Source organism: Panthera onca, chromosome B1 (assembly GCF_046562875.1).
Source record: "Panthera onca isolate mPanOnc1 chromosome B1, mPanOnc1 haplotype 2, whole genome shotgun sequence".
Taxonomy (NCBI): Eukaryota; Metazoa; Chordata; class Mammalia; order Carnivora; family Felidae; genus Panthera; species Panthera onca.
In genome coordinates this window covers 55,801,095-55,815,195 of record NC_138342.1, presented here as the reverse complement: position 1 = coordinate 55,815,195, position 14,101 = coordinate 55,801,095, and the positions used below count along the sequence as shown (strand labels likewise).

The following is a 14,101-nucleotide window of genomic DNA, read 5'->3' as shown; positions in this document are numbered from 1 at the left end:
GCTCTGCGTTGAATGACAGCGCAAAGCCTGTTTGGGATTCTCTCTCTCTCTCTCTTTCTCTCTCAAAATAAATAAACTTGAAAATTACTCTTCTTCCAAAATGCACTTTACTGTATCTACTCTATTACTAATTTAACTGTGTTCATTTTAACAATGAATTCTTGAGAAGTACGGACTTTTACTCATTTTGTATTTGGTTTACCTTACCCATCACAACCAGCACTCACTCCAACACAGAGCTCACAAATTACATTCTGATGCAATCAAATGTCAACTGAATGAATTCTTACTGATTGAAATGATCTATTGTAATAACTAAATTTACTACTAATTAAAAGCAGTCCCTTTTTTGTCACTAACACCTTGCAACCCGACCTTCACATTCTTTTCGTGCTTCTCAAAGGGGTGCATTTTTTAAGACTTAGGTCAAACTAAGACAACCTAATCACTGAATTGGTTTAAGATAGCCCCAACTCCTTAAACATACTTCCACACACTCCAGGCTCCAAGCTTGTCCCTATCCTAGAGCAGTTTAATGAAGCATGAAGACTCCTCTTTCTCTTAAGGAGAAAAACTAAAGAGATCGTGGGCCTAACGCAACTTGACTCTAGAATCCATTCAACAAATCCCCACCCCAAGTTGGTTGGCCACCCTGAAGAGGAGATCTGTGAGGTATATACAGGGCAGCAGCAGCACCATATTTTTGTTAACTATAACCTTCCCAAAACTATCATGATAATCTTACGGTTAGAAAAGACCCTAAAAGCAGCATCTAAACTAGACCACTCTCCAGACAGGTATTGATCCAGGATATACATAAACATCTGTAGCACTTGGGAGGTCCGTTTTTCAAAAGACATGACATCCCTTTCTACCAACATCGGTTTTTCCCATATTTACTGTAACTGTATTACTCCTTCAGCTCTCTATAAATTACACCCATTTGTTCCTGGTTGTACCTTCTGGGAGCTAACACAACGTGTTTCTATCAAAATAGTGGCTAGGATTTTTTTTTTTTTTTTTTTTTGCCATGTCTAAGTCATATAATTATTGCTTCAAACATCATGTTTTCCAAAATAAGTGTTCGAGGAACCAGAGGGGCAATTCTTGCCACTTTGCCTATTTAACAGGAAGAGCCACAAATTACTTGTAGATATTTCTCGAGATAACTAACCCACCTGTACCACTTCTTAAAAATGCTCACTTACTAGACTACCAGCTTTGGCCGTGGCATTAAGGGTTTTCGAAATTTTGCCTAAAAGAAAGGGTCGTTCTGAAAATACGCATTACACCCGCATAATCCTACCAGGAAATAAACCCAAGGGCCTGCCACTAAGAACAGGCCCTCTCAGCCGCGCCCAGGACTGCAGAACGGAAAAAGAAGAGAATTAGGATCAAAACACAAAACAAAACAAAACAAAAAAACCCAGGAGAGATGAAGTGCTAGGTGGTTCGGAGATCGAGGACGCAAGAGCAGGCCTAGTCTCTTCCAGCGGGTCCAAGTGTCTCGGTTGGGACGGATCGGCTCCGCGCGGGGCAGGCTAACCTCCCCAACCCCCACCCCGCAACGACAACCACGGCTCCATCGACCGACTCCCGAGTGTCGCCTCCGCCCATCACCTTTCTCCGCACTAACCTTTCTCCTCCCGGCTGTCGGCCGCCATTGCTCCCCTCCTGTTTCCGCTGCTGCTGCTGCTGCTGCCGCCGCCGCCGCCGCTTCGACGCGACCCGCGCGGGCGCCGCAGCCGCGGCAGCCGTAGCACGGGCACGTCCGTCAGTCCGTCCGCTGGGCTGCGCGCTTCGCACCTTGGCCTCTACCGCTCACCTTTCTCAACTCACCCTTTTTCTCCTCGCTTCTTCCCTTTCTCCCTTTTCTCCTTTCACTCCAGCCTCTGGCGCCCTAGGCCCGGCCTTCTCGTTGGGGCTTGGGTACGGGAGGGGGTAGGGGGAGGGAGGGAAGGGAAACAGATGGCGACGGCGGGCGGCGCTAAAATGGAGCCTGCTTCCTGCTTGAAACAATCCCGCTCCCGAAATGCCCTGCGCTGTTTACGCTTCGTTCCTCCCTGGGACCGTCACAGTGCGGAGAGGGGCGGGAGAAACGCGGGGTGGGCAAGGGAAACGTGATAACGTAGGCACGTCGCTTCGTCTCCCACAGCCCGGATGTCCACGGATTGAGTCTTTTCAGCGATTAGATCGCCGAAATTACGGTTTATTGAGCACCCCGTAGCGATGCGTACACCCTGGTGGCGCTGTTTTCTCACCTGAAAAGCCTACTAACGGACCTTCCCGAGGACAAAAGATGCTTCTGATTGTTACGCGGATCTCCTAATTCTGGAAATCGGAGACAGGATAAATCTGGGCGGGTCCCTTTGCCGCCGCCACTTTGTACTCTTAGTGCCAAATAGGCTTTCATAGTTGGTGCCCTAGGGTTAGCCAAAGGCAGCGCAGGATGCAACCCGCTCACTTGTCACAAAAGCCTACTAGTTTTGCTGTTAATTGGGGAAATTAATTCTATTGTACTTTAGTATAGCTTTGTAATTCATGTAATAACATTTGATTTAGGTATTTATTGAGGCGCTGGGGTACACAGTTGATTTAAACAGAGTATTGAGAAATTGAAACTACTGAAGTGACCAAAAATTACTCAACTACATAATGTGGTAAAATCTGCAAGGAAACTTGCATAAAGTTCATGGTCCAAAGGACTGAAAATGTCATTTTGCTTTACTGCTCGGTAACTGAGTTTACGCGGGAAGGAAATTTGGAGGGAAAAGAAAGTGATATTGTTATATAAAAACAAATAGAATGTTCAAAGACAAATAATCTAGAGTCTTGGCTCTTGATGGCCATTGTAACAAATTGAGAAAAGTCAATGGGAAGAATTTAAAGAGGGCTTGTAGAAAAAAACGAAAGAAAAACAGTAAATATAAAACTCAGCTCTGTATCATCAGATGCATAGGAATCAAGGGTAAACAGGACAGTATTTCTGCCTTTAAGGAATTTTCAGTAAATATATGGAAGAAATAAGTTAGCAAGAAATTACACTCTAACGATAATTGCTGAAAATTGTGTGTTCCTACTGTGCGCCAGGTATTGTTCTGAGAATTTGACCTACACAATCTGATTTCATCTTCCAAAACCCCAATTAGATTATATTACCTTATTTTACATACAGGGAAAGTGAAGTAAGAAATTGAAGTGTCCAAGGTCACCAGTAGTAGTAATTAATATGGCTCAAGTTCAGGAGATTTACCTCCAGCCCTCCAATTGATAATACTCCCTCCAGTAAACTCAGAATGTTACTGTAACCTTCAGGGGTATGTTACTCAGACTGGTGGGGGTGCAGAATAGAGTCAAGGAAAGCTTCCTGGAGAAGGAATTAAGCCTACCTGAAAACTAAAAGACTATTAATAGTCTAGGTGAGGAGAGAAAGGGCAAAGGTGATAAAAGGATGTTTTTCAGGAAAAAAGGTCTTGCGTAACAGAGCTACCAATGGTTTGGTTCAGGTTGATATTAAATAGGTAAGAAAAGGCTGAATCAAGAAAAGTGTTGTAGGGGTGCCTGTGTGATTCCGTGAGTTAAGCATCCGACTCTTGATTTCAGCTCAGGTCATGATCTTGTGGTTTGTGAATTCAAGCCCTGCATCAGGCTCTGCACTGACAGTGCGGAGCCTGCTTGGGATTCTCTCTTCTCTCCAATCTCTCTCTCTCTCTGTCTCTCTGTCTCTCTCTCTCTCTCTGTCCCTCCCCCATTCTCATGTGCTCTCTCTTTATAAATAAATAAATTAATTAATTAATTATATAATGTCCTACTCAATTATTAATTCAGTCAACTAGTATTCATTAAAATGCTACTCAGTCCCAAATATTGTTACAGGCTCTGGGATTAAGAAATATATTTAGTATAAAATCTTGTTTCTCTCTTCAAGAAGTTGAACTCTACATTCTAGTTAGGGAGACAAAGCATAAGTAAACAAATTAAAAAACGTGATGAATTCTATGCAAGAAACAAGTAAGAGGCTATTATGGTGAGGCCAGCTTGGGGAGGAGAGCTTTCTATGAGAAAAACTAGAAAGGCCATTGTGAGGAGTTGAAGTTGAAACTGATACCTAGTAAGAGGTGGTGGTAAGAGGTCTTCCAGGCAGAGAACAGCACATACAAAGGCTCTGAGGGAGAAAGAAGCCATGTTATGGTCAAGGATCCAAAGAAAACACCAATGAGCTGGAGTCCAGATAATGGATAATGAGAAGACAAGTGACTGAGATATTGTTTGAGGGACAGGCCACATCTTAGGAGTAAAAGCCTAATCGGGACCTAGCCTAAAACAAAAGCAGTACAAGATTTGAGAAGAGAGAATGTCGAGGTTGAGCCCACGAGAGGGTGGGAATGAAAACACCTCAGGCTTTCTAAAAATTTACACCTGCAAAATGTAAAACCACGCATACACAATTTCAAAGTGATCAACACTTTCAGAGGAAGACAATAAAATCTAGGGTCTCTGAGACATATTTTTCACAATATTCAACATTAAATCAGGCCAAGTCTAGGTCCTATAATGCAGGTTACAAATTGGTGCTTGCTGATCTAAGACTTTCCTTGAACCAACACAGTGTTTGTATGGTTTTGTTGAAGTGTAATGCTTTCAATCAGACACTTTTCAATTAGACGTGACCTCCACCACCACTCTCAGTTGCCTTACCCCTGTCCAATATTACTGATTGAAGTGTCTATGTATCAAGTGTGTGGACTCAGGGGCGGGGTGGAGGGGGATGGAGGCAGTTTGATTCTTTTGCTCTGGGTAGGTTATACAGAGTGAGGAGTAATGGAGACTCAGTCCCAAGTCTTAAAGAATATGGATCTAGAGACGGCAAATGTACAATATGAACCTGCGACATCTTGCTATACCAGAAAGCAGTAATCAAAGAATTCTAGGATCCTGTCAAAATGACTCAGAAGAGTTGCTAACTAAAGTGGCTCCCACTGGCCAATAGGCCAATGGCCAAGTATGAGCCATTTTGAGCATAGGTAAAGATAAAACTGCATTGAAATATGTTTCAATCCATAAATTCCCTAATAGTTCCAAAAAACCCCTCAGTCCTCTTCAGATAATGCTAGGGAACAAGTTCATTATTTTGAAAACTGGTAAACAAAGAGAAATCTTCATAGATCTTGTTTCCAATTAGAACTGTATCTTGGGGTTACCAATCAAATAATTGATGAAGGAAAGTTTCTCTGTGGAAGAATTACAGCTAATACATGGCCAGAGTGAAAAATCACAGAACTAGGACGTTAGAATTTTACAACCATTAATGAAGTACAGATCAAGGCAATGATTATTAAAGGATACTAATTTACATAACAAAGACAATCGGATCTTATGTGCCTCTTGATGGAAACACATTATCTATGAAATAATCTTGCCAAAAAACAAAACCCAGGAGAATGTCTGTCAGCATTTTTCAACCAGGGATGATTCTGCCCCCATGGGATATTTGGCAATTTTTGAAAAAATTATGGTTGTCACAACAGAGGTGTGACACGCTATTAGTGTGTAATGGGTAGAGGCCAAGGATGCTGTTAAACATCCTATAAGGCTCACAAACCTATAAAACTCCCACACACACCCCTACCCACTAACAAAGAACTATCTTACCCAAATGCCAATAGTGCTCATGCTGAAAAATCATGCTCCAGAGAATAGGCAAAGCACAGGTGAATATTTTAAGCCATCCCATGCAAATACCATTAGCAATAAGAAACTCTACAGGAGTGGAGCGCCTGGGTGGCTCAGTTGGTTGAGCGACCGACTTCGGCTCAGGTCATGATCTCAGGATCCATGAGTTTGAGCCCCACGTCCAGCTCTGTGCTGACAGCTCAGAGCCTGGAGCCTGTTTCGGATTCTGTGTCTCCCTCTCTCTGACCCTCCCCGGTTCATTCTCTGTATCAAAAATAAATAAGCGTTAAAAAAAAAATTAAAAAAAAAAAAAAGAAACTCTACAGGAGTATTATAAGAAATGTTAAAAATATAAAACAATTATAATTCATGAATGTTATAGGTTGAATTGTGTCCCCCAAAATAATATTTTGAAGATCTAACCTGAAGTACCTCAGAATGCAAACATTTTGATATAGGGTTGTTTCATATGTAATTCATTAAAATAAGGTAATAGTAAAGTGGAATGTGCCCTTAACCCAATATGACTGGTGTTCATATAAAAGGAAAAGAGACACTGTAATAGAGACACACAAGGAAACATGTGACAACAGAGACAGAGATTGGGTGATGCAGCCAAGGAACTTCAAGGGTAACAGGCAAAAACCAGAAGCTATGAGCCAAAGAATGATTCTCCCCTACAGGTTTCAGAAGGAGCATAAATAACCCTGTCCACTCCTGGATTCAGACTTCTAGCCTCCAGATCTGTGAGAATAAATTTTTATTGTCTTAAGCCACCCAGTTTCTCATACTTTATTACAGCAGCTCTATGAAACTAATACCTTGGACCTTATTTAGGGACTAATTTGAACACATGAGTACACACACATACATATACTCACGTGTACCTATCAACAAGCTTTGAAAACTTTGAATTATAATTTTAAAAACTTGCTGTTAATTTTTTTAGCTATAATAAGTTATGTTGAAAAAACACTTCTTTCAATTTCATGACACATACTAAAATATTTGCAGATGAAATGATATGGTATCTAGAATTTGCTACAAAATACACTATATAAGAGCAGGGGTTATAGATGGGGGTCATATATAAAACAAGTCTGCTCATGGGCTGAAGATGGGTGATGGACAGACATACTCTCCTCTCTACTTTTTAAAAAATATATTTGAGATTTTCTGTAATAATTTTAAAGAAAGAGCAAGAGAAACAGCCAAAAAAATTGAGTTTATATCAAAATGCCATTTTCCCTAATCCATAATTATCCTATCAGAGCTAAATAGTAATTGAAAATAATCTTCACTTACGCCTTGTAAGTTTGTCTTTTTATAAAATAACACAATCAAGAAGTTTAGCATAACAGAACACAATATTAGCAGGAGAGCTAAAAACATTCAGTAACAAGATGAATAAGTTCAGGGAATCTAATATACAGGATGGTGATTATAGTTAATAGTACTTTATTGCAGGGGCACCTGGATGGCTCAGCCAGTTAAGCAACTCTCTTGATTTCAGCTTAGGCCATGATCTCATGGTTTGTGAGTTTGAGCCCCGAGTCAGGCTCTGTGCCTGCTTGGGATTCTCTCTCTCCCTCTCATAAGCATGCACTCTCCCCCCACTCATAAGCATGCACTCTCTTACTCACTCTCTTTCAAAATCAACAAATATTTTAAAAAACAGTACTTTATTGTACACTTGAAATTTGCTAAGAGACTTGATCTTAAGTTTTCTTACCACACCCAAACAAACACAGCATAACTGTGTGACGTGATGGATGTGTCTATATTAACTTGATTATGATAACCATTTATAATATATATGTATATCCCATTGTACACCTTAAGTATATACAAGTTTTATTTGTCAATTATACTTCAACAAAGCTGGGGAAAAACAAAGTTAAAAAAAAAAAAAAAAAAAAAAAAGCCTTTCAAGGGAAAATGGGTCTCTCTGGCCTGACCAGAAAAAGGAAAGGCCAAAGGACTTGAAAATCCTCAGGAGGAGAGCAGAAAGCTAGAAAAGAGAATCAGAAGCAAAACTTTAGAGAGGGAATGTCCTGAACCCATCCAAAGTAGTAGTATAAAAAATCAAAGATAGCTTGATGGGAATCATTAAATATATTTGAATATGTGTTCTGCACCCCCGTCTAGAATTTGACTGAATTCATATCTGGTTCCTAGTAAGACTAGGTCTTTTCTGGTAAAGAATTGCTTGAAGGCTCTTCTGGAACTGCCAAAGAATGAAAAAGGATCACCTTAACTATACCACAGTAAATGCTGCTGAGCTATTGAATGTATGAAGCAGAGTTCTTGGTGTAGCACTAAGTTCTCACCAGCACAATCCAGCATATTATAGAATCTTAAAATAACGCTTGACTAGCATTTACTTAGAACTCACCTTTCACATGTATTATGTCATTTAAACTTCACAACCAGCTTGTGAATCAGATTCAATAAACATTTTTAATAACAGCAAAATTATATTTTTAAATAGAAAAAACTCAATAAAAATAAGAATACTATTTAAATATTGAGGGCATTTTACATTTTGAAATGTATTAATCTTCTGATTTGAACAGGTACCTGAACCCTTTTTCCTGCATCCAGATGTCAACATCAAGTTTCTTTTAGTTTTTATGCATCCCACAGAAGGCAGCCTTGCCTCCTTTAACAGAAATTATGTTGATTTAATTCTCACAATAGGAAACAGATTTTCAAAATATAAGTATTAAAAAAAAAACAGAGTTTTGCACAGCTTTAAAAAAATAATTATCTACTCCTTGGATGTTTAAAGAAATCTGGGCTTCCAAAACTATTCTGCTTACTTCTCAATAATATTGGTAGCTCACATTATTGAGTACTGACTCTGTGCTGGTCGGTTCTGAATGCTGGCTATATTTTACCTCAATTCATCTAACCCCAGAGGCATTACTGTTTTCTTTATTTTACTGAGAAGGTAAGTTTAAGTAATGTTTTGTCTTTAGGGTTTTTGCTTTTTTCCCTTTTTTCCTTCTCTTTTCTTCATAGCATCTTGGTACAGGGATGTGCTGTATATCTCTGGCTATCCTAACCCATTTTTCACACTCTCCACCCTACTTTGTACCTTAGAAAGCTGATCCATATGGACTGCCCAGTTGGTTCCCTTCCTTGGTTTTGGTTGATTTCAAACAATGGAAGGCACAAGCATGAGATCTTAAAATAGGAGGAAAGTAAGAAATGAACTGTTGATTTTCATGACTCCCTTCATGTAGGGTTACCAGAGGTCAGCTCTGTCCCTGTATCCACGGCCCCGATTCCTAGCAGTCAATACTATCCTATCTGGGTTCTGGTAACCCCATCCTCAATTTGCTCATTCTAGTGTAGGGTCGTGCTATGGACTGAATTGTGTTCCCCAAAACTCCTATGTTGAAGCTCAAATGCTCCAACGTGTGTACCTGGACATAGGGCCCATAGAACCCAGGGACAGCCCCTGAATACCAGTGTCTCTGCTTCAGTGTCATTCATTCTCAGTATTTTGCTTGTTTTGGGGGGCTAAAATAGGAATCCAGGCTGACAGAGCTGGAGCGAGTTGGGGAGCTGGAACTCCGGAGTTCTACAAAACCAGTAGCAAGTGCTGTGAAAGGCACAAGACTAAAAGTAAAAGGGACTTACGGTACTAAGAGCCTCTCATGACACACTTGGACTAGCCCAGAGAAAAAGAAAAACCTAGAAACCCATGGTTCCACAGAATTAAATCTGTGAAGCAGAAAAGACCCAGGGTTTGAGCCCAGCTCAGTTCTCCAGCTCTGAGGTTGCCCAGGTCTGGGAAATTCAAGGACTGTACCTGATGGTGTTCTACTTTTCAGTTCTTTTTTAAAAATGCTGCTTTTTCCCCCCTTCTTTCCCTTTGAATGGGTACAAATTTAGGTCTCTTTAGCTGAAAGACATTCCTCCTACACTTTCCCCCTCTTAGCCAGAGACAGCACCCACAGGTGGTGCTTGGTCACTCAGGTACTGGGGACAGCTGGATCACTGCTTGGACTCTGTTTCAAGGAGGGATGGTAAATATGTAGCCTCCCCTGCCCCATCCTATTCCCTTGCCAGCTTCTTTCGTCGTTACAGAGTTTCATTGAGCCCAGCTGCAGCTGCCTGGCCGTGTGGACATTGTCCTCTGGATAGCCATAAGATACACCTGGGGCTGGAGCCTGTTTTTTCTCCTCTGCCCAACAGGATGTCATCATGGGAAATAAGGAAGAGAATGTGGGGAGCCAATCCTTATGTCCCTCTCCACCTACCACTCTCCTACATTCCCCATCTGTGTCTCTTTTGCTCAAAAGGAGAGGAAGAAGCAATAAGGAAGGAGACTTTGTATTACTTATCCATTTCTAAATAAACATTTGTTACTTTTAAAAAACAGATAAACGGGGCACCTGGGTGGCTCAGTCAGTTAAGCGGCCGACTTCGGCTCAGGTCATGATCTCGCGGTCGGTGAGTTCGAGCCCCGCGTCAGGCTCTGTGCTGACAGCTCAGAGCCTGAAGCCTGTTTCCGATTCTGTGTCTCCCTCTCTCTCTCTGACCCTCCCCCGTTCATGCTCTGTCTCTCTCTGTCTCAAAAATAAATAAACGTAAAAAAAAAAAATTAAAAAAAAATAAAAAACAGATAAACAGAAAAGCAGGGAATGGGTAGTCTCTTTAACATATGCTGCTAGGAAAACTAGATGTCCACTTGCCAAAGAATGAAATTGGGCACCTATCTTATACCATACACAAACATCAACTCAGAATGGATTAAAGGCTTGAATGTAAGACCTGAACCATAAAACTCCTAGAAGAAAACATAGGGGTAAGCTCCTTGACATTGGTCTTGGCAATAACTTTTTGGATTTAGCAACAAAAACAAAAATAAGTGAGTGGGACTACACCAAACTAAAAAAGCTTCTGTACAGTAAAGGAAATCATCAACAAAATGAAAAGGTAACCTATGAAATGGGAAAATCATATCTCATAAGGAGTTAACATTAAAAATATATTTTAAAAAATGCATACAATTCAATAGAAGGAGAAGCAGAAGCAGAAGCAGAAAAAGAAGAAGAAGAAGAAGAAGAAGAAGAAGAAGAAGAAGAAAGGAAGAAAACAGAAAAAAAAAAAAAAACACCAGTCCAACTGAAAATGGACAGTGGAACTGAAAAAAACATTTCTCCAAAAGAAATAGCCAACAGGTACATGGAAAAGTGCTCGACATCACTGATCATTAGGGAAATGCAAATCAAAATCACTATGAGGTTTCCCCTCACACCTGTTAGAATAGTTATTATCAAAAAGACAAGAAATAACAAATGTTGGGTAGATATGGAGAAAAGGGAACATTTATGCATTGTTGGTGGGAATGTAAATTGGTGCAGCTACCATGGAAAACAGTATGGAGGTTCCTCAAAAAATTAAAAATAATACTACCATATGATCCAGCAATTCTGCCTCTAGGTATTTAACTGAAGGAAATGAAAACATTATCTTGAAAAGATATCTGCACCTCCATGTTCACTGCAGCATTATTTACAAAAGCCAAGATGGAGAAGCAATCAAAGGGTCCACGGATTAATGAATGGATAAATAAAATATGGGGTATAAGTGTGTGTGTGTACACAATAGAATATTATTCAGCTATATAAAAAAAGAAGAAAATCCTACTATTTACAACAACATGGATGGACCTTTGAGACACTATGCTATTAAAATAAATAAAATACGGGCCACTGGGTGGCTCAGTCAGTTAAGTGTCCAACTTCGGCTCAGGTTATGATCTCACAGTTTGTGAGTTTGAGCACCATGTCAGGCTCTGTGCTGACAGCTCAGAGCCTGGAACCTACTTCAGATTCTGTGTCTCCCTCTTTCTCTGCCCCTCCCCAACTCGTACTCTGTCTCTGTCTCTCAATAATAAATATACATTGAAAAAAATAAAAAATAAATAAAATAAAATAAGTCAGGCAAAGAAAGACAAATACTGTATGATATCATTTATATGTGGAATCTAAAAAAAAAGCTGAACTTATAAATACAGAGCACAGATTAATGGTTACCAGATGCAAGGAATGAGAGGGTAGGAAAAATAAGGACAGGTGGTCAAAAGGTACAAACTTCCAGTCCAGTTGGAAGACAAAAAAGTCTTAAGGATGTAATGTACATCATGGTGACTATATGTAATAATACTGTATTGCATATTTAAAAATTGCCAGGAGAGTAAAGCTTAAAAGTTCTCATCACAATAAAAAAAAGTGTGTAACTATGTGTGGTGATAGACATTAACTAAATTTATTTTGGTTATAATTTCACAGTATATACATATATCAAATCATTAGATTGTACACCTAAAATGAATATAGTGTTATATGTCAGTTATCTCTCAAAAAAAAAAAAAAAACAGTAAAGTATGCAGAAGCACAGAAAAAGTGATAGATAAGCCAAAGACCATGAATAAAAAAATCTCCAGGGGGGCGCCTGGGTGGCTCAGTCGGTTGAGCGTCCGACTTCGACTCAGGTCACGATCTCACGGTCTGTGGGTTCGAGCCCCGCATCGGGCTCTGTGCTGACAGCTCAGAGCCTGGAGCCCGCTTCGCATCCTGTGTCTCCCTCTCTCTCTGCCCCTCTCCCACTCTCACTTTGTCTCACTCTGTCTCTCAAAAATAAATAAATATTAAAAAAAAAAAAAATCTCCAGGGTCAAGAATGGAAGACAAAGGTGCTGTTAGTGGCATAAAGAGTAGTCAAAGTTAAAAAAAAAAAAAAAAAATGAATCAACACTAACTCACCATAATGATGGATTGATTCTAGGAGAAGGAAACGAGAAATTTCCACCTCTGAGAGATATTTGCTAGAGATTAAGTCAGTAACTGATTTGCTACTGATTAAGTCAGTGACACTTATGAAGCAATCAGAGCTATTTCTTATATCCAAATTATGTTCCAGTTGTTTATTTTTTGTGTTTGTGGCATTTGCCTAAAAGGCTGTGTGTTGGGCACCTCATTGCTCCTTCTAAGGATTCCAACATGCCTCCTAACCATGACATCTTCTTTCTACCTTTCTTTTATTGACTTCAATTTTACTCAGTGTTCTATAAGTATGTATATTTGTAGAAAGGAAAACTATTTATGTATTTTTTTTTGAGATATCACCCAGTTTGTCTCATGTGACCACTGCCTGTTCTGTTGTCCCATGACACTTGGATTTCCCTTGTGTCCAAACTCATAGCCATCTCTTGGTAAACAGTAACTCACCTTTAAAACCGCCATCCAATTTTTTGAACCCAATTGGAATGCATACAATTTGAGTGACAAAATGGTACAATTGTTTATAAAGTGTTTATGAAAACAAATGATAAACAATTTTTAAAATCTTTTGAAAAATTAGAAATGTCTGGTCCTTATCCTACCTATAGCTTTATCCTCCCATTGTATTAAACAAGGAGCTATTCAACCAATATTTATTGAATATAAACATGAAAATGAAATCAAAAATACTTATTTTTTTCAGTATATATTTGAGATTCTAACTTGAAAATCTAAATTGAGGACAGGCCTGTTATATCAAGGCTATAGGCTGTACATGGGTGAGAGTTTTATACATATATATGTGTGTTGGGACAGTTAGGGAAACTACAGATGAAGGCAACGGATACTTGGACAATAATGTCCCAAGGTAGCTATTCAATATTTACTGAGTAATGATAAAAGCATTATAAAAAATGCTTTATGTGCATTTGCATTTAACTCTCATTTGACAGATTACTAGATACAAGTTCATAGCTAATAAATTCCAGAACTAGAGTCTGAACCTGCCTCTTTTGATTCTAGGATCTGGCACTTCACCTCTATCCTTATTGCCACGGATAATAAGATTAGAAAAATGGTGGAAGTCAATCATTTGAAGAACGAATTCTACCATAAGTAATATATTTGTATGTGGGTGTCTTTGAAGCTTCATCAACAATAAAATTCTAATCATGCTATGAATATCACAATTCATAGAAGAAACTATTGTATTGGAATCAATTCTGTCATACCAGTTTGAAGGAATTTATCTTCTAGTATAGTAAAAGTAGTAGACAGTAAGGTAAGGGGGGATCTTGACTCCTTTAACCAGGGGTGAGCTGGCAAATATTTAACAACTGGCTCTCCAGAACAGAAACCTTCTTTCTAGTGTTTACCAACTTCTGTGGCATAAATACTTCCACTATCACCTATTTCAAGCTACCAATGAGACATCACATCATTGAATACATAGTTGAGAAGTATGCAGTAATACCATTATATATTATTTCCACTCTGCAGAAGCAATGGTTGTAAGCATAAATAACCTCAAGAACATAGGTAATACTAAATTTTAATTGAAAAATTAGGAAATAGTGAGTTTTGGGATTTGTTACTTTTGTTTTTAATATAATATACTTAACTATCCCT

At 39.3% G+C, this 14,101-nt stretch overlaps 1 protein-coding gene across 7 annotated transcripts in view; it reads right to left on the bottom strand.

Annotated features, from left to right (window-relative positions):
• The window catches only part of YTHDC1 (YTH N6-methyladenosine RNA binding protein C1), a 35,921-nt gene extending 33,879 nt beyond the window's left edge, over positions 1-2,042 (bottom strand). For 4 of the 7 annotated variants that reach the window (XM_060654940.3, XM_060654941.3, XM_060654943.3 and 1 more), the window contains exon 1: positions 1,637-2,041. In XM_060654940.3, coding sequence (XP_060510923.1) covers positions 1,637-1,664 — 28 coding nt within the window. In that variant the 5' untranslated portion in view covers positions 1,665-2,041. Of the gene's footprint in view, positions 1-1,636 lie in introns of all 7 variants that reach the window. The other 3 variants (XM_060654939.3, XM_060654942.3, XM_060654945.3) reach the window with 2 other exon arrangements.
• Between the last annotated feature and the right edge of the window lie 12,059 nt (positions 2,043-14,101).